This window comes from Rattus norvegicus, chromosome 17, assembly GCF_036323735.1.
Source record: "Rattus norvegicus strain BN/NHsdMcwi chromosome 17, GRCr8, whole genome shotgun sequence".
Lineage (NCBI taxonomy): Eukaryota > Metazoa > Chordata > Mammalia > Rodentia > Muridae > Rattus > Rattus norvegicus.
In genome coordinates, this window is record NC_086035.1 from 59,626,108 (window position 1) to 59,646,784 (window position 20,677).

At 41.4% G+C, this 20,677-nt stretch overlaps 1 protein-coding gene and 1 long non-coding RNA gene across 2 annotated transcripts in view; one reads left to right on the forward strand and one right to left on the reverse strand.

The window, feature by feature from the left end:
- Positions 1–1,162: 1,162 nt before the first annotated feature.
- LOC134482727 (uncharacterized) lies at positions 1,163–12,916 on the reverse strand. Its single transcript, XR_010059220.1, has 2 exons — positions 12,774–12,916; positions 1,163–1,707 (listed from the first exon to the last, which is right to left on the reverse strand). It is a non-coding gene; the product is annotated as an uncharacterized LOC134482727 (long non-coding RNA).
- A 240-nt stretch (positions 12,917–13,156) lies between these two features.
- Positions 13,157–20,677, forward strand: part of Rab18 (RAB18, member RAS oncogene family) — a 31,390-nt gene continuing 23,869 nt past the window's right edge. Inside the window, exons 1-2 of the mRNA NM_001012468.1 lie at positions 13,157–13,268; positions 16,825–16,880. Coding sequence (NP_001012486.1) covers positions 13,201–13,268; positions 16,825–16,880 — 124 coding nt within the window. The 5' untranslated portion in view covers positions 13,157–13,200. The remainder of the gene's footprint in view (positions 13,269–16,824; positions 16,881–20,677) is intronic.

Sequence of the window (20,677 nt, forward strand, 5' to 3'; positions counted from 1 at the left end):
AAGCTCCATTTCTGTCTCTTCACGTTCCTCCTGACCAGAAGACTTTGGCAGGAAGTGGTATTTAGAGCAACCTTCATTTCTCAAAGGTCTCTGCTTTTGTCATAGAAGAGAAGCTCTGGGAAGGAGTCCTTCTGTTGAATTTCAAATACTTGCAGATCAAAATAACCCTCATGTCAAAAATGCCATATTTTAGGATAGAAAAATTGTGATTACCCACAAAAGTAACAAAGATCTGATGAATATGTAGATCTACGGAACACAAAATATAGCACTTTAAATGTATGAAGAGATAAGTTTCTGAACTAAAAGACTCAAACCTAACATTGGCTCAAAAAGGAAAATTGCAGAAAGAGACATATAATTTGACAACATGATGAAATGTAAGATTCTGTAGAACAAATTTAAAGATACATAAGTAGAAAACAAAAATAACGTAGTGTACAGAGATAATAATCACTGAAATTATGATAACAACCACATCTGGGAAATAGGAAAATAAGCAGGAAGGACCACCAAGTTCTCCAATCCACCCTTGACGTTAAGTGTCTTGCAGTAAACAAGCAAGATGCTTAATCCATGGATAAAGTGGATGTTCATCAGGCTCATCATCTGCTGCTCAGATATTATACATGCTTAAATATTTTATGAGTTACTTTGAAAAGGGAATAATATGCTGATTCCTCTCCTAGAAGGATCTATGAGTGTCTGACTGAGAGTCTGGTGTTATGTCAAAAGGCATCATAGGGACTGTCGGGAGCAAGCTATTGTTGCCTCCTAGTGCTACATTCTTCTCTCTGGAATCCATAAGGACTCAGGTCCTTACTAGGGATAACACAAAGGTTTCACATCCTTCCAGGCCAGTCTTAATCTGCTGCCAGGCCTTGCAAATGGAACTCCCTTTTTTAAAAACAGTTTCAGTAAATGTTTGAGAATTGCATCCAATGGAATTGAGTTGTACACCCTTCTTTAGAGTAAAGCATTATTTTCCAGGGGAGTAAGATACCATCTAGGCCTTGGTAATGTCTGGATATGTTATACCCATAATGGGGAAATAGCTGATAAGCTCCCCTCAGCTGACATTAAGGGAGAGGTTTTACAAGGAAAGCCACATGTTGTGTTTGCAGAAGAGACATACTTCAAGTAGTAAGAAACAACTAATATCTATCACAAGAAAAGAACAAAAAGTGATTTATTATTATCATTGACATTATGTAACATATTTCCAAAATGCTATTTCATACTAAAGCATATATCAAATATGAAACATGAGAGAATTGTTCTACCTACAAAACACACAACTAGATTTAGTCCAGTTTACTGACAAGGAGAACCTGTTCTAAAGTACGGGGTCACAGGCTTCTTTGGAACAGGAAGTGTGGTGTCAGGTACATGGACATGTCCTTCTAAGAATTATTTCAGAATGAAGGAAGAATGGGACACAGTCCCAGGGCAGCAAGACTAGCAAGAATGGACCTGGAAACAGGTTCCAGCCAGCTGGCTTACCTCAGGGCACTATTAGCTCAGTACACAGATGACGGCAGTTAGGGCGTCTGAGTACAGGAGAAGCTGGTAAGGTCCCAGATCTCTTCTGATGTGTCTCTGCCAATGCTTCTTGATGCACTGGGATTACAGGTCCATGCTATAACACTCAGGAGGCATCACTGGGGCAAGAGATGCGATGTGCTACTGGGCTGACTGGCTAAAGGTCTGTGCAGAGAAAGAACAATCAGCCTCGTTATAAACAGCTAAATCTTTGACAATGTTGAGACTAGCATGGCCCAGTCCTCAGAACGTCTTGCATGGATATCAAAGACTATGGATGGAGGCTGGAGAGATGGCTCAGTGGTCAGTTCTATCTACCAGAGTCCCATTTTTAAAACACAAACACACAATACAAAAAGATAATAGTAATCACATCTCAGTGATAGGGAGAGAACCAGGGACGATCACCAAGTGTATCCAGCCTGTCTTCAATGTTAAACAACAACAACAACAAAAACAAACAAACAAACAAACAAAAAAACAAAAAAACCCACCGAATATCAGATGCTTATTCCATAGATAAAGTGGGAGTTCCACATGTTCGTTATGCTGCTCAGATGTATATTTTTAAATATTTCAGAATATTTAGTAATACTGTTCATATCAATATCAACAATTTTATTTCATATATTATACATAGTACAATACAATAATAATATATAAAATTATAAATAATATTAATTATAACAAATTTAAAAGATATCTTAATAACTATGGTACATATAAACATTAGAGCAGAATAAATACCATGCATAGAAGGAATAACTGCAAAATGACAACAAAGGTCAGTTAATCAAGAATACAAAGATGCTTCCCTGTGGTCAACAGCAGAGCTCCAGACAGCAGATGCAAATCCTAACAAAGCTCGAAGGGGCAGTGGATACCACACCTGCATGCTCAAATGCTCCCTTTCTAGAGCAGCCAGGACACTAGCAAAGCTATGAAAGAGCTGAGCAGCATCCACCAACTGGATCGGATGATATTTATAGACCTTCAAAACCAGGATAACCACGGCCTTCAAGTGTGTATGAAACACTTGCCAACACTGGTGACACACTAACCCACAAAAGAGATTCCAACGTGGTTAAAGGAGATATAATTATAGACATTGAATCAAAGTAGGAACCAGAAACAAAAGAGGGTAACTCTCCAAATGCTTGGGAGTTAAAGTATTTTTCTGAAATACAATTCGCAGGTTAGGAACGAAATCCTAGAGGAGGAAGGAGAAAGCACCATGAACACGTGCCACCTCTCAGCCACTGGGATGCCGCTGCAGTCAGATGCGGCGAGACGGTTTCCAGCCTTCGGTGCTTGGACTGGGAGAATGCAGCCGAACCAGCACCAACAATTTCTTGACACAAAATTATGAAAGCAAGAATAAAGTAATTTCAAGGCAAGTAGAAGCCAGGAAATAATAAAAGATAAGAAGTATTAATGTAACCGAAAATTGAAAACCAGTTAACGCAAAAGATCATTTTTTGAAATGATTAATAAATTTGATAAACCTCTAGCAAATAAAAAGAGGGGGAGGGAGAGAAAGAAAGAAAAAGGAAAAAGAGGGAGGAAGAGGGGAGAAGGGGCACGATGGAAGGGGAAGGAGAAAGGGAGATCTGCAATTCTTGAGTTCAAGAAGCTGAGGCAGGAGGACTGCAAGTTACAAAGTAAAGTGAGAAAGGTTAGATTCACAATTTGCTAATCTCAGAAAATATGTAGAAGAAACCACTGTGTAGCTTTCACATAATTAGAGGAGAATGAACTACTGTGTTTCCATAAATGAGACAGTTTGCGTGAACTGGACTAATTCTCAAAAACTGACTCAAGCTGAAGTAGATATCCCAGAGTCACACAGCAATATAAAATAATTCACTGTTAAAATGGCGGCAACTTGGAGGACATCTTTCCAGGAGTACTCAGCTCTAACGAAGACACTATGTCACACCCCTCCCCCAAGGTTCAAAGGTCATCAAAGAAATGGCAGAAAGAACGTAAGAGTCAGGGATGGTGGCTGTCTTCAGCAAAACCTGTGCTGGACATGGTGACACCATTGCACAGATGAACTGAAGGGGTTTGAGACGGCTTGCACAGACTTGCATAAGATCAAGCCTCAAAACTCTCAGAATGGACCGAGAGGGGCTCATAAAATCCACCTCTACTCAAGAAGAGATTGGCAAGTGATGGCTGCTAGGTAGGGAAGAATAAAATTTGCACAGGGGTGTAGCTCCTGAATGGCTACCCATGTTCCACGAGGTGGTCCTACACTGGCGCAAATGGACTCAGTTTCTTCTTTTTCTGTTGTTTCTGTTTTTTTGTAATTTTTTTGAAGAGATGGGGAAAATTTGGAGAGGAAAGAGGAGTCCATTTGATCAAAACACATTGTATATATTTACAGAATTCACAATAAGAAATTTCTAGACATTTCTAGGCTGAAATAGTTTTACTGATAAATTCTATGAAGCCTACCAAGAAGGAACTCCAATTCTACTGAATTTGTAAAAAAAAAAAAACAACGTAAATAACAACCTCATCCAAAGTTATAGATACTCTGGTGAATTTTATGAATATTTAGGAAAGAATTAAGTATAATGTGTGTAGGCCATTTTCTAGAGTCCTTTTCAAAATATAGAGAAAAGAATTCTTTATAATTTTATTCATTTATTAACTCATTATTCACCTGATAATATTACTAAACAAAAAATAGTGCAAGAAAAGAAAGCTAGAACCAATATCCATTAAAAATGAATATAAAATCATCAAGAGTGTTAGTAAGTTAACTCCAACTTACTAAGAACAAACAAACACACAAACAAACAAATAAAAGAATAATAACTCAGAGCTAAATGTATCTTATCCAGGAATGTAAGAAGGACTACTGGTGAAAACCAGCCCATGTAATTCAGCATCAGCAGGGACATGTCCTATCAACTGAAGTGGAAGATGCATTTGACAAGTACAACAGCCATTTAAAATGAAAATTTTACATGGAAAATGTAGGAACATCCGAAACTTTATCAAAATCATCTAAAACATATCCCCTTCAGTTATGTATTGTCAAAGACTGACCACATCCTGTATGACAATGTACTAAGCATATGCTGTTTCTTTGTGCAACCATCCATGCTTCTAAGCTCTGTAGCTATCCTACAAATTAAAAGTTAAAGCTTAACAACACAGTTTTCAATGCACAAATTATAGATAGAATCAGTTTGTAGTACCTTCAGATTGCAGCATATAAATAAAACATAAATTGGATTCTTATCATGGAAATAGCAAAGTCTTTATGGAGACAGAATTTGAGAAGTTGCCACCAAGCCTGAGGATGTGAGTTGCATCACAAGAAACCACATGGATTGAGAAAGCCAATTCCTATAAGTTGTCCTCTGACCTCCATATGCAACACACACACACACACACACACACACACACACACACACACACAAACACACACATAAATAAATAAATAAATAAATAAATAAATTTAAAAATAGAAATATTGACATAATGGAAGTGTAAATATGTAAATCCTACCTGCTGGACTTATGCTAAACGATATAAAAATACCCAAGCAGTCTTGGAATTTAATAGAAGTACAAATCTCTGTGGAAAGTTAATGTGCTCACTTGTAGCGTTCTGTTATCTACAAAGTACTTTTATTAATGTTCCAGAGACTAAAATATGGAAGAATTACAACAAATAAACAACCAAAAAGTTTAAGTTTTGTCTCTCTAAGTTATCTAGACTAGAGCTTCCACTCCTCACTCTGCAAAGCCTTGTTCTCATTTAGAGTGCCACTGTCACCCACAAAGACCCAGTGTCCCCCTGGTTCCTTATAATATTGCAAAACATAACCCATAACATACATACCAGTACCCCAAAACGTCACGTTCTTTAGGCCCTGTCTGTGGATAAGCAGAATCTGTGTCCTTTCCCAAGTATTCCCCACTGTTATTTCTTGTCCTTCCTCAAAGGAGTGTCTTGCTGACTGTTAAAAGCATGTTAATTTTCAGGTTCACACGCTCAAAAAAATTGAAAGGTAAAGAGATTTTCCATATGTCCCTCCACCACACACACACACACACACACACACACACACACACACACACACACACAAGAGAGAGAGAGAAAGAGAGAGAGAGAGAGAGAGAGAGAGAGAGAGAGAGAGAGAGAGAGCGCACATGTCTTGCCCAATTGGTACATTTGTTATATCTGATGTTCTTTTCTTTATCTGATGATCTTACATGCGCACATCATTATCATTCAAATTACATAATTTACTTTAGGATTCAGTCATGTACAGTTTATAGGCTTGGAGAGGTTAGGAGCCATGTGTTAGGAGCCATGTGTCACTGTTTTAGTAATATGCAAGTAGTTTCACTGTCCTAAAGTCCCTCTAAATATTTGAAAACAATTTTATTCATTTTTGTTTATGTATATGCATCTATGCTTATGGTTCCAAGAAAGAGGATGGGAGGAAGAGGACCAAGAGAGGGAGGAGGGAGGAAGGGAGAAGAGGGAGGGGAAAGAATGAGAATTTGCATGCCCACAGAGGCCAGAAGAGGACTTTGAATCATTTGGAACTCTAGTTATGTGAAGTTTTGAGCCACTGGGCATGGGCCTGGGATCCTAATTCTGGTCCCCATGGTTAAGCATCAGGTACTCTTACGTGCTCTGAGCCAACTTTCCAACCCTTTCAATCTTTTTGCTGTCTTTTAAAAAAATTAACCATTTTATTTGTTTACATTTCAAATGTTATCCCCCCTCCCAGTCTCCCCTCCACAACCCCCACTCCCTCCCCTTTGCCTCTAAGAGGGTGCTCCCCCACCCACTCACCTACTCCTGCCTCACCCTTCTAGCACCCCACTTCTCTGGGTCATCAAACCTCCACAGGACCAAATGCCTTCCCTCCTACTAATGCCCAGATAAGGCAGTCCTCTGTTACATATGTAGCTGGAACCATGGACCAGCCCATGTATATTCTTTTGCTCAGGGCAGTCGACCAGGGTCTGGGGTCCACCTAGGAGAGAATGGGGGGTCAAGAGATTCAAAGAACAGACAGCAAGTCAAGAAGTCTGATCAAACTGGCAATTTTTAATTTTTCTCAAGCAGAAGATATACTGGTAGAAGCAAGATGTGGGGAGGGGTTAGGTAACCACAAAAGAATGGGCCTGGCTCAATGACCGGGATAAAGCTGGGTAAATCGGCCAGCGTGGGGAACGGTAGGGTGGGTTGCTTAGTGACCTGACCACCAGTGCTAAGTGATCTGACAACCAGATTTATTCTATCTATTGAGTTCAAGCAGAACTGCAGGTGCAGGCCTAGGTATGACTGCTTTGATCTAAAATAAGGCTAAAGTGTAGTTGCTTTTTAACAGGAAGGCTGCTTCCACCATCTTGAGGCTGCTCCCAACACTCTTTGGTTGGTAGTTAAGTCAGGGAGCTCTGAGGGGTCTGGTTAATTGATACTGTTTTTCTTCCTATTGGGTTCCAATCCCCTTTAGCTCCTTTAGCCCTTCCCCCAACTCTTCCACTGGGGTCTCTGGGCTCAGTCCAATGGTTGGCTGTGAGTATCTGTGTCTGTCATATTCATGTGCTGGCAGAGCCTCTCAGGACAACCATATCAGACTCCTGTATGCAAGCACTTCTTGGTATCAGCAATCATGTTGTGGTTTGGGGTCTGCCGATGGAATGGATCACATGGTGGGTTAGTCTCTGGATGGCCTGTCCTTCAGCCTCTTCTCCATTTTTGTCCCTGCATTTCCTTTAGACAGGGACAATTCTGGGTTAAAAACTTTTGAGATGGATGGGTGGCCCCATCCCTTCACTGGGGGCCATGTCTATCTACTGTGGGTCCTAGGAGCCTCTCACATCCCTGGCATCTGGACCTTTCTAATGGTTCCCCAAGTTCCTCACCAGTCACTGCTACTTATTTCTACTTGTTCTCCTGGCCCTCTGGACTTCTCTCTTATCTCTTCCCATACCTGGTCCTGCTCCCTTTTTTCCCTTCGCCTCCCCTCTCCCACCCAGGTCCTTCTCTCCTTCTGCCTCCCATAATTATTTTGGTCCACCTTCTAAATGGGTTTGAAACATCAATGTTTTGGCCTTCCTTCTTGTTAAGCTTTATATGGTCCTTGAGTTGTATTGTGGGTATTCTGAGCTTTTGGGATAATATCTACGTATCAGTGAGTACATACCATGTATGTTCTTTTGGGTCTGGGTTACCTCACTCTGGATGTTATTTTCCAGTTCCACTCATTTGCCTACAAAGTATGTGAAGCTGTCATTTTTAATAGCTGAATAGTATTCCATTGTGTAAATGTACCACATTTTCTGTATCCATTCTTCTATTGAGGGACATCTGGGCTGTTTCCAGCTTCTAGTTATTATAAATAAGGCTGCTATGAACATAGTGGAGCATGTGTCCTTGTTATGTGTTGGAACATCTTTTGGGTATATGCCTAGGAGTGGTATGCATAGCTGGGTCTTCAGGTAGAGCTATTTCCAATTTTCTGAGGAACCTCCAAATTGATTTCCCAAGTGGTTGTACCAGCTTGCAATCCCACCAACAATAGAGGAGTGTTCCTCTTTCTCCACATCCTCACCAGTATCTGCTGTCTCCTGAGTTTTTAATCTTAGTCATTCTTAGTCATTCTGACTGGTATGAGGTCATTTTGATTTGCATTTCACTGATTACTAAGGAAGTTGAACATTTCCTTGGGTGCTTGTTGGCCAATTGAGATTCTTCATTTGAGAATTCTTTGTTTAGCTCTGTATCTTAATCTTTTGTTTTCAGTAGAAAATCATATATCACAGTTAGATTCCTATGGTATGAAATGTTATTGTCACAGTGCTTAGCTGGTGTCCATGAGGTTCTGAATTGGAATCATATCACAATAGGAGAAGAAAAGAAAACTAAATGAAAAGAGGGGAGGGGAGGGGAGAAAGAGCAAGGCAAGAAGGAAAAGGAGGACAGAAAAGGGATATTGGTAAAGATGCAATTTTGTCAGTAGGTAATGGTTTTGGAATGTAGTGGGAAGCATTAATTTGAGGGTATAGAGCAGTCAGCCATGTCCAAAGAATATAAATGAATTTGACTCTTCTCCAGCTTTTCAAAGCTAACTGAGTGTCACAGAGAATAAAACCATCAAGTAGAAATCATCCCTTAGCATGCTATCTCCTTGACTACCATTTTTTGGTGTCTTGCTCTCTGCTATGGAAGAACGAAAAGCACCGCTTGTGTAAACTTTTAACTGGGCTTATTTTCAGTGTTAGAATAATAACACTTGCTTCCATGGAGTAAGTGTGTGGATGGGTAAGCAGAGGAGTTTGGTTTGGGCTGTAGGGAGCAGAACAGAAGGACAACAGGCCTACCGACCTCAGAGAGACAAGACAATGGAATAACAGCAGACCCTGGGCCACTTGGGTTAAATTTTTTATGTAAGGAAGAGGAAACCTTCTGATCATGTTGAGCCATGCTAGCCTGCTGAGGAAGCTGCCCTCTAATCTGGGCTCCTCCCACTAACTAATATTTAGGTTCTTTTGGGGGCATGCAACTTCAGCAGGAGAGACTATTTTGATTTTTAATTGGTCCACTGGGACCAAGTGCAGGTATTCAGTTCAGAACACTACCCTGTCACCCGAGGAGAAGTAGTGGATGGCTAGAGGATCAGGGACACTTTTTTCAGGGGTATCACTGGCACATTGCCCATGCCCCATGAGAAGGTCCCATACCTGCACATATAAGCAGAGCTAACTGGACTTGCTGGGTTACAAAGAAAAGAGACAGGAAGTTTTGGGGCAGACGTCATGGGGTGAACTGGAGCAGCTCAATCAAGGAGGGGTAGATATGATCAAGACACGGTGTGTTCATGTGTAAAAATCCCAAAGATTACACACAATGCTATTTAAATCCTCCCCTGAATTTCAGAATCATAGCTCTACAGACATTCTGAAATATTTGCCTCCAAGGAGGACTTTTACATAAAATTTAATGACATTAACTGTATCATTTTGTGCTCACTTCTTTTTTGGTTTTCTTTCTTATCAGTGACATTGTGGTGAGAAAGCAGAGAAACATTTGATATCTCAGTCCTCCTTTTCTTTTCCCTCACCAGCCAGAGAACAATGTCCCCATGTTTTTGTAGTTACCCCTTTATTGCCAGCAGCCCCACCCCACCATCTCTAGAACTTCAGGTTTTAAATATTTTCCTATGCCTTTATTCCTCCATTTCCTTACTATTGCGTGCGCGCGCGCACACACACACACACACACACACACACACACACACACACACACACACACAAACATTGTTCTTGAAATAAGCACTAACCCTGTAGGAAAGGCATCAACATTGTACTCAGTTAACCTGCCACTCCTTGTAGTTATCATTTCTTGATATATACTGCCCAGGGCTGGGTCATTTCACACTGTTGGTTCCTACAATAACAGGGCAAGATCCTGTCCACCATTCTTATTGAAACAATTTTTTTCTTTCTTTCTTTCAAGAAATTCCAGTTACTCTTAAACTTCAATGACTAAGTGTCAGTCCTCTGTTATCTTCAGGTTTTAGACTGTTAAACAAAAACAGAATAAAAATGAAGCATGTGTGTGCGCACGCGCGCCTGTCTCTTTGTCCTTCTGTTATGCATGTAGAGACCATCATCTATATAATTTTTGAGGCAGTGTTTCCACTGACCCTGGAGCTCACTGAATGGCTAGGCTGGATGGCCAATAACCTCCATGGCTCTGGCTGTATGTTTGGGCCTCCCTGACCCATCCTAAAGTTTCTGATTCAGTCCTGCCATGTCTGGCTTTTAAATGGATGCCACTGAGCCAAGTTCATGGCAACATGCTTACGTGAGGCTCACACCCGACCCATCTCCCTAGCACCTATGCTGAACTGTATAGACATTTTTCTTAGATTATTTCCTCAAAGGCACAGTTGACTTATCAGTACACAACTGCTTATTTCTGTCCAGCAGGACCTGATAATGGGTGTGTGGCAAATGATACTAAGGGGCCTTTTCCCAACATAAATGTTCAGGATAGAGTTTTGAAAGCTATCCCAATCGATTCTAATAACAGGTAAGGAAAACTATATTCTTCCAAATTACAACGTTTGGTTTCAGATTTTTTTTTAAATCAACAAATACTTTTGATCACAAATGATTCTCTACAACCCATCCCAAGAACCGCCAAAGAAAAAAAAAAAGGAAAGGAGGAATATTTCTTAAAGCAAGCTCTTCAGGGCAAGGACTGCACTAAATTCCAGAGACAAAAGCAGTGATAAGGCATTATGTACTTCAGCTTTTAGGAAGTAGGTGTTGTGTGGCTGGAGAGAAAGCTCAGTGCTTAAAAGCCCTGCCGCTCTCCAAGAGTACCTTAGTTTATTTCCCAGTACCCATTGCTGGGTGGCTCAGCACTGTTGCCTGTAACTCCAGCTTCAGGAGCTCTTAATTCTCTTCTGCCCTTTTTGGCCAACTGCACTCATGTATACACACATATATACACATGCCGGCACACACACACACACACACACACACACAAAGAAAAGAAGCACAAACAAACACAATTGCAATACTGTGTCGGACACATACTCCATTCGAGCACAGGACACTAGCAGTATTTCTTGGAGGAGCAGGTACCCAGGTCTGGGAGCCTAATAATCTATTGGAAGAGAAGGAATAGCTGGGATGTGAGGGAGCTGTCTTGGCAACGGTGTGTGATCATGTGGAGTGGAAGTGGCCGGGATGAGCACTCCTCCAGGCTGAAGAATTGTGTACAAGGTTCATGATCACTGAAAGTTAAGTTTTGTTTGGCTGGAATAGAAGAGGCAAGGCATAGAACAGCAAGGGATGAACGCAGAGGGAGACCAGGAGCATGTGTTAAGTCAGCATTTCAAAAGTTTCATTTGGGCTGCAGTGTCGTGATATGAGGTGAGAAGACACTAGAGGCAGGGCTTCTGTTACATAGCTGATATGGTAACCCAGCTTATAGATGATGATGGTTGTGGTGATGCTGATAAACATAGAAAAGGCATCTCGGGTCTGACTGAACTGTGAGAACCAAGAGGATGTGGGAGTAAGGGGAAGGAAATTAAATGGGTGTTAATGGCACTTGCTATGAAGGAAGTCATGATAAAAGTGCACTGAGGAGAAGATAATGAGTTCAGTGTCAACTTTGGTCCGTGGCAGTTTTTCTTGGCATACATCCAGGAGATACCTTGGCAGTTGTGTGTGTTGGCCTGAACTTTTGGAGAAATAGCTAAACCAGAAATATAACTGTAAGAATCATCAGAGTAAATGGAAGAAGCAGTGTTGACCCAAGAGAAATCAAGGGGCAGCATGCAACATATATATATATATATATATATATGCATATGTATATGTGTGTGTGTATATATATATATATATATATATATATATATATATATGTGATCACATATGTATATGATAAAATGAGTTAAGAGCAAAGCAGGAAAAAATTCTACCAGGTAAAAACTACCAGAAAACAACTCTTATCTCACACCAATTCTTCACTTTGTCTTTTATTACTAAATATTAAGAAACCTTGTTCTAAGGAAACATCTCTGAAAGGACCACTTAGTTATCTTAAGAACTTTACAAGGCATTTAACAGATTATTTTTTGTTTTGTCTTTGAGATAGGGTTTTACTGTGTAGCTTATAGCTGGTCTGGAACTCCTACGTAAACTAGGCTGGCATTGAACTCACAGAAAGAAAGCCACCTGCTTCTGCCTCCACGGTGCCTGTGCCACCGTGCCTGGCTAAATTAATTTAAATGATTCCAAATTTTATTTATATGTTTTCTTTAGCCAAATGTCTGTTACACATGATATTAGCCACAACCATAAGGACAGACACTTTGCTAGGTAATTTAGAGTTCCGGTATACCTTAGTGGAGAGATGGGCATATGCATTTAATTTTCACAGAAGTGACAAAGTCACTCTTATAACAGAAAGTTAAAGTTGCACTAAAGATTTGCATGTACTGGATCTACCCGAAGTTCCTTTCAAATTAATGTGGATTATATTCTTAAGCCTAACTGACGGAAACCAAGAGGTTACTGCTTGTTCACAATTATCCTTGAGCACTTCCCCGGACTCACTGTACCCAACAATTCTAAAACTTTACAATTTTTGTCCTTGATGTGGGAAGACAGTTGAGGAGTCTCAGCAATGCGACAAGGCAGTTAGTTACATAGTTCTGTTGTGCCTACCTCCATCTAAGACTGCCTCAAAGGACTAACGTTTGTCCACCGCAACAGCTGCCTAGAGGCTGCAGACGTAATATCCAGCTTTCCAAGCATAGAGCCGGAAGTGGGAGGATTTACGGCTGGGGCGGAGCTAGCGCCTGGAAGGTGGTAGGATTTACACGCAGCTGGGTCTATTTGCCCATGCGCACACCAGGAGCCACGCGGAAAAACGCCCGTGCTCCAGGGAGTGCGCAGACGCAAAGCCACTTCTGGGCGGAACCAGACGCTCTGCAGCCTCAGCTTCCCAAACATTCTGTCGGAGAGGGAGGCGGTGGTCACGGAGGTGCGCATGCGCTGACCGCCTTTCCCGACACAGGGCAACACTGACGGGCAACACTGACTGGCAACACTGACTGGCACCGAGGCAGGGTCGGAGTAGAGCGGGTGCAGGATGGACGAGGACGTGCTGACCACTCTGAAGATCCTCATCATTGGCGAGAGTGGGGTGGGCAAGTCCAGGTGAGGCGGTGCGCGGCAGGCCCTCGGCCTCTGGGCTGTGGGCTGCCCTCCGGGAACGGTCGCCGCGGCCCTGCTGGCTCCGCCCTGGCCGGGCGCGCCGGGCGCAGGCCTTGCAACAGGGTTTCTCACTACTGGGCGTCTAGGCTCCGGCCTGATTAGGCCTGGGCGACCCGAGCCCAGCCGGCTTGTCACTTCTAGACTCTAACTTGTCTGTCTTCCCAAGAGTGCCTGTCTGTCACCCCTAGAGTCCAGCCATCCTGTCTACCCCTAGAATCCAGCCGTCCTGGCTACCCTTAGAATCCAGCTGGCCTTTCATCCCTAGAGTCCAGCCAGTTGTCACCCCAGAAGTTGAGATCAATATTAACTTTATCACTGTGTGATTTCCATAGAACTGTCCTTCAAATACATAATGCTCTACACAAAAACTTCGGTGACGTCTTGGGTCACATTCCTGGCCTATTTTAGAGAAGCCTATTGTTGCATCTTTTTATTTATTTATTTATTTATTTATTTATTTATTTATTTATTCATTTTAATTCGTAGTGAAAGAACTCTTTTGGTAACTGCTTGAAAAATTACTTTTAAAGCACAGGGTACATGAGCAATGGAGTATCTTTAAATAAGATTGTTCTTGCCTTGCCACATCATATAGACATGAAAGAAAAAACACTGTATTATCTTTTACCCGTTGGCTCTATCTTTGGGGAGGATTAAATTGCCAGTGGAGTTGTGTATTAGGTCAGAGGTGGACCTAGATGGGTGTTGCCAGAGGTTACGCTTTCATCCAGGTCTGAACAAAGTTCTTCAGGTGAAGTTATCCTTGCCCTCTGATTATGAATAAATGTTATTTGGGCTTCTCTTGATCTTTAAACAGTATTTATGTCCTAGAGAGCTTCTTAACACTTTCTTATTTGGCTTTACCTTGTGAGATCTTTCAAATAACTTTAAAGCACTTCATAAAGATATAAATCTTCAGATACTTAAAGTATGTGCAATCTTACTAAATAAACCCAAATCTTTCTGTATTTTTAAAAGTTTGACAGTGTTTTTATTGTTTGTTCTTCTTTAATATGTACTTTTAGTGTCCCTGTCATGATACACTTCTGTGTACCAAGGAACAAATTAAAGAAGCTTTCTATAAAAATAGAGTGGTGTGTCTTCAAGTAAAGAATGAAATTTTTAGGATTACCTTTTACACATTCTTGATTGTTAAAACGTTTATGTACTGAGTGTAGTTTTACTAGGAATCATAACACCTTGACTATTTTTCTTTTTTCCATTTTTTACTTGTGAAAGAGCTCACATCGAGTTTGTTTTGTTGCTTTGTGTCTTTTGAAGTGAAGGGTGATTGAGGCAGGCTTGGAAACTTATGTAACTTAGCTGGCTTCAAGGAATCCTCCTCCCTCAGCCTTCAGAACACTAAGATTACAGGCATGTATCACCATGCCTGCTTGGAACTTGTTTTTGAAATCAAGAATAACAGGTTGCCATCTCAATCCAGTATGTGGTTGGCTGAGACAATATATTAAGTGGGTGAAATTGAGGTATGTTAGGATTTTCTAGAAGGCCAACCAGGTACAGTTGACTCCATAACTTGTATTATTTTTATTTTATTTAGTTTCTAGAGACAGGTCTAGTTACATATTCTGGCTGGCCTGGCACTTGCTATGTATGTAAGCAACAGTTGGCTTGGCATTTACAGCCCTCCTACCTCAGCCTCTCAAATGTTAAGAATATAGGCATGTTACACCAGGCCTGGTTCTGATTACCCTTTTAAAAGTATGTTGAATGGATTTCTCTTCTATTTACATCCCTAGACAATCTTATTAAGGTCAAATGTACTTAAAGCTTTTTTTTTTTTTTGATGAATTATGAACTGCTTACTGAAAAATTTTAACAATTTGCCCATTTGAAACAATATTGGGCCAAATATGGTGGTAGCACATGCTTTTAATCCCAACATCTGGGAGGCAGAGGCAGACAGAACTCTTGAGTGCAAGGTTACTCTTCACCTTGGTTTAGAAAGAGTTCCAGGACAGTCAGGGCTACACAGAGAAACCCTGCCTGTAAAAACTGACAGTCGCAACAGACCAGGATTGAGTTTAGGGAGCTGGGATATTTGTCTGTGATACACTGGGGAAAACAGAAAAGAGCCTTGACTACTTACCTTTGTGTCTATGACAAGAATAAATGGCCCTAACAGAAGCCTTTGTCTTTTAAGGCAAATTAGTAGAGAAGTTTTTGTCATAGACGTAGTTCTTGAAGGTCATTCTAAGCAGCAGGTGTTTTGTTTCTTCACAGAGTAGGTCAGGTGAGCTGTTGAGGAAGTACTGGGCAGCAGAAGGTAGCCTTAATCTGAACGAGTGGAATTCTGTAAGTTGGTTTTAAGCTGTTAGAAAGTGACAGGAGGCATGAGGTGAGGATTGTGAAAGAAGTGTTCTCCATTTGGAGCCTTGTGTATGACAGCTGAACAGTGTAGTACTCCATTGGAGAACCTGGCTGGAGCAGAACCTCAAACACTGTTAAGTGTCCACTTCAAGGCCATGAATCTGGGGCTCAGCTCAGTGAGGCAAAGTGTATCAGGTTTGGAATGAAATCTAGAAATTTGTTGTGTAAATTGCTGTCCTTTCTCCAGTCCTTTCCCCTATTTTCTAAGTGGGTTTTATTTTTACAGTAAGAAATATAGATGAGCTATAATCACAGTATTTCTGTATTGATTTTAATAATGTACTTTTATTTATGTGTTTGTGAGTGCAGGACCCCTCTGAGGCCAGAAGAGAGTGTGTGGATCTGGAGTTACAGGAGGGTAGTGAACTTCTGGCTGCGAGTGGTGGGAATGGGTGTACCACCCATTCTCTGTACCACCCAGCCATCTCTTCAAGTCGTCCTATTCCCCCTTTTATTTGTTAATGTTTTGGATAGTCACTCTTGACCCAGACCAACCTGGAACTCACCATGTTTGCCCTGTTTCCGAGCTCAGTCTGTCCCCCACACTGTAATTGCCAGTCATCCGTTGGTTCCCTACATTTGGGTGGAGGCCACTAACTTTTCAAACTAGCCCAGTGCTTGTCATACTTTTCCTTAACAGCCATATGCAGTTGCAGTTGTCTGTCTGGGCTTTACCCGGCATCTGCCTGCCTGTCACCATTCTCCCTCTGTTAACTACACACCTTGATGTTTTATTCCTTGTTACAGTTTGCTATAACCTTTCTGTTTTTATTTAATGTGAAGTAGGAACTTTTTTGATTCCAAGAGACTTGTTCCCCTGCCAGCATACCAATCCAGATTTGAACGAAGAGCAAACAGTTGGCTCTTGAGGCACGGTATAGGAGAGCATAGGGCATATGCTTGTTAGTGGATTCCTTTAGTCCTGGGAGTCTTGGGAAGTTAGAATTCCGTAATTGCCTTTTCAGTAGGCTAATTCCCCTGCAGACCTACATCAGCTCTACTCTCTGTATCTGAGTAATCATATGTGCTAAGATAAAGTCATAATGTGCATATCAGATGATTAGCAATAAAGAGTTATGCTCCTAACCTGTTTTTAACTCTCTCTTAGCCTGCTCCTGAGGTTCACAGACGACACCTTTGATCCAGAACTTGCAGCAACAATAGGTGAGCTGAGTTTAAAAGTCTTATAGAAACGCCACACAAACGTATGCCTGTGGACTCTGGCTCTACTCTGCCCCTTCTCCTCAGCACCCTGTACTCTGTGTGGAGAGCTCGTCCGTAACACTTGCTTTGGTACCCATGAGGCCTTGTCTCCTGTAGCATTGCCGATGTGATGGTTTGCACACATTCCACAGTCGATACTGTGGACTCTTTTTTACTCTGCAGCAGATAGATAGTGGTCATTGGAATACTTATCACCTGCCAGCCACTATCATTACAATGGTGTACAATACAAACTTGGTCTCTGTTACCATGGACCTAGCAGCAGGATCTGTTAATTTTATACATTTAGTGTATACTTTTAACTGTATACTTGATAACAGTTATTAGTTATTAGGAGCAGTGATCCCAAGTAGATTGGTATCTGTTCATGTGTGAGTATGTAGACGAATGGAGGCATGGAGTTGACAGTGGCATTCTTCTCTCTTGCCCTCCACCTTAGTCATTGAGTTAGGACTGTTCTCTGAACCTGAAGTGCTATGATCTGGCTAGGCTGATTGATCAGCAAGTCCTAGGGATCTTGTGTGTCTTTCTTCCTAAAGCTGAAATACCAGTCACAGCAAGCCACTGCCTTTACATGGGTGCTAGAGATGTGGGCTCGTGTCTTCATGCTTACGCAGCAAATATGGTAGTGAGTGAACCACTTCCCCAGAGCCCCAGAAGCATTTTAGGAATAAAGTTTAGAGTGCCTGGAAGTAACTTGTCATCTAGACTATTAAAGAATCTTAATGTCATTGTTAGTGAAACGAGGAAGTTCCTTTAAACTGGCTTTGTTTTAATTTATTGTGAGATGATTTCAGGTTTAGAGAGGAAGTAAGAATTCTATATATCCTACTCACATTCTCTCCATGTTAATATTAACCACTTTTGCTGTTTGTGTATGAGCATGTGGACTTGTATACATGTGTGTGCTTGTGAAGGCGAGAGTACAGTCTTCATTCTAAAAGCACCTGGGTTTTTTTTGAGACGTGGTCTTCCCCTTGGCCATGAACTTGCCAAAGAGCGTATGTAGGCTAGCTGGCCAGCATGCACCTTAGTCTTACGGTTTCTATGCCTGTGATAAACTCCATGACCAAAAGCATCCTGTGGAGAAGAGAGGGTCATTTTGCTTATCCTTCCACATCACAGCCATGGTCCAGGAAAGGTGGGGCAGGAACTCAAACAGAATAGGAACTTGGTGTCAGGAGCTGGTTTGGAGGCCCTGGAGGACTGCTGCTTGCTGGCATCCTCCTCATGGCTTGTTCAGCCTGCTTTCTTATACACTCCAGTATCACCTACCCCGGAATAGTGCTGCTCACCGTGAGCCGGGCCCTCCCACATCAAACATAAATCAGGAAAACACCTCACAGGCTAGTCTGGCAGGGGCATTTTCTCAGGTGAGGTTCCCACTTCCCAAACACCTTGTGTCAAGTTGATATAGAACTAGCCAGCACAGCTTTCCAAGTGCTAGGATGACAAGCGTGTGCTGCCATGCCTGGCTTCTCTTCTCTGGTCTCTCAGGTCCTTACTGTTTGCAGGGCACCATCTTTACTGACTTAGCCATCTCCCCTAACCTGCTTCATCATTCTTATGCTACAGTGCACCCAGGAGACTTCTTTAATATCTAAGCCTCTTAATGTATGTTTCCTAAATGAAGGAGGATAAAATTTTGTCCATTGACAGATTTCTTCAGCTGCCTATCAATACCCTATTTAGCAAAAGGAAAGTTAGGCCTAAATTCTGATTTGAGACAAACAATTTTGTCATCTCCAATTCTTGACCCCTCTCTCCCCCTCCCCCCACTTTTAGGAAGATTCTCACACTAGCTCAGTTTGCCTTGGATCTCACCCTATATCCCAGAGTGGCTTCAACCTAGTGGCAATCCTCCTGCCTCAGCTTGTTGTGATTTTAAGTTTGAGCCACCATGTCAACATCCCTTCAGTCTCTTAATTTTAACAGTTCACTGGTCTTCGGTTGTCTGTCCATGTCTGACAGTTTTGAAGACTGCAGGCCCATTGCTCTGTAGGCTGCCCCTCATTTCACTGGCCAAGTGTGTTGCAAGGTAGATTGTCCTTATGTAGGTTTTGTTGTTTGCTTGCTTTGGTAGGAATCCCACAGAAATGCTTCTTAGAGTGTTAGAGGGAGAGATATGTGGTGTGTTGTTGTGGTGCTCCTGGTGGCTTTTAGTCACTCAAGTGCTGGAATCATCTGTGATTTTATTTCCCTTTCACAACTTTCCTGTAGAAGGAGATTTTGAGATTGTATTCATGTCCTGTTTCTTCTTGTGGTTTTGGATTTTGTGCTTTTGTTTTAACCTGCAGCAGATAGGAGGATAATATGTGGCCTGCCATCCCAGCTGCGGCTGTCAAGTGACTTTTCAAATGCTGTCCTGCTGTCCACATTCAGTACCTAGATTTCTGAGTGCCTCTGGATTTTAATTAGCTTTATCAGGCATAACTTAGCATCTTTGTGTCACAGGTTTTACAGATTTATCCTGTGTGTGCCAAAAGGGAACCATTTAAGATACTAGCAAATCAAACTGCATATTGTTCTGGTTTTGATGTATTTGCCCATTTTCATCTATGTAGTAAAACGTACTTGTTCAGAGCATGGGCTGCTTTGCTCTGTAACAGATAGTAGCAGCTGACAGGAGGGCAAACTTGACTGAAATGGAGTTTTTACTGAAGAAATGAATCATACATAATATAATAGTGACATTTTAAACTGAAATAACAAGAGGACTCAAGCAGAATGACAGCCATCATGAACTCTCTGTCTATATTCTAAAAAAGGCTTTATCTTTTACCAAAATAAATACTAAAATGCTGCATGCTGATGACAATATTTATAGTTTGTTCCCTAAATAGGTCCTGGGTTTGTTTTTTTAAATCTTCATGTTTGGTATTAGATTGCTTTCTGATTCCAGTTACAACCACCAGACACAAGGGTTTCAAAGATAAATACAGTTGGTTCAGTTGTTATTGGACTTGTGAAAATTACTGTTTTAAACAGAGTCTGTGTTTTGCCTCATAGTAGAGCAGTTACGGACATACTTTCTTAGTTCTTAGTGCAGTTAGAGATTAGAGTGTTTATCATGTAATAGTGCTATACGGTGTTTCACAGCGCTAAAGCTAAAGAGAGGTTGGCATTGTCTTTTATTCCATGATAATTAGCTAAAATAGCATTGGGAAATACTAAAATACAATATCTCACTAAACTACAAGACAGCTAAAAACCTTGAGGCCACAAGGCAGGTGGACTCAGTTCCCGAAACAGTGGAGAGACAAGTGACAGCAAATGACAGGGAGAGAGGACACCACGGAACAGAAGGCTTGCAAAGACGACGCAGCTGAGTGCTCAGACAAGCCGAGCCTGCAGCCAGCTCTCATCGGTGGGGAAGATTCCTCCAGGTCCGTTTGCATAGGTACCTGTGGTGTCTGGTTGTGGTTTAATTTGGAGTTCACAGTAATTCACAGTAACTTGATGTTAGGCGTATTCAGTTCTAATTTGTTGTCATGTTTATGTATTTTTATATGTAAAGTATCTGCATCTTTTATTTTTTTAATTTGTTGAATTGTTTACTTTTTTGTTGTAAATTTATTTATTTATATATATATTTATTTATCTGTATAGGTTTTTTGTCCATGCACTATTTGTGCACAGGGCTGGTGGAGGCTTAGAAGGAAACCTTCAGTCCTCTGGAATTAGAATTCCAGGCAGTTGTTAGTTGACATGAGAGTGCTGAGAATGAACCCAGATCT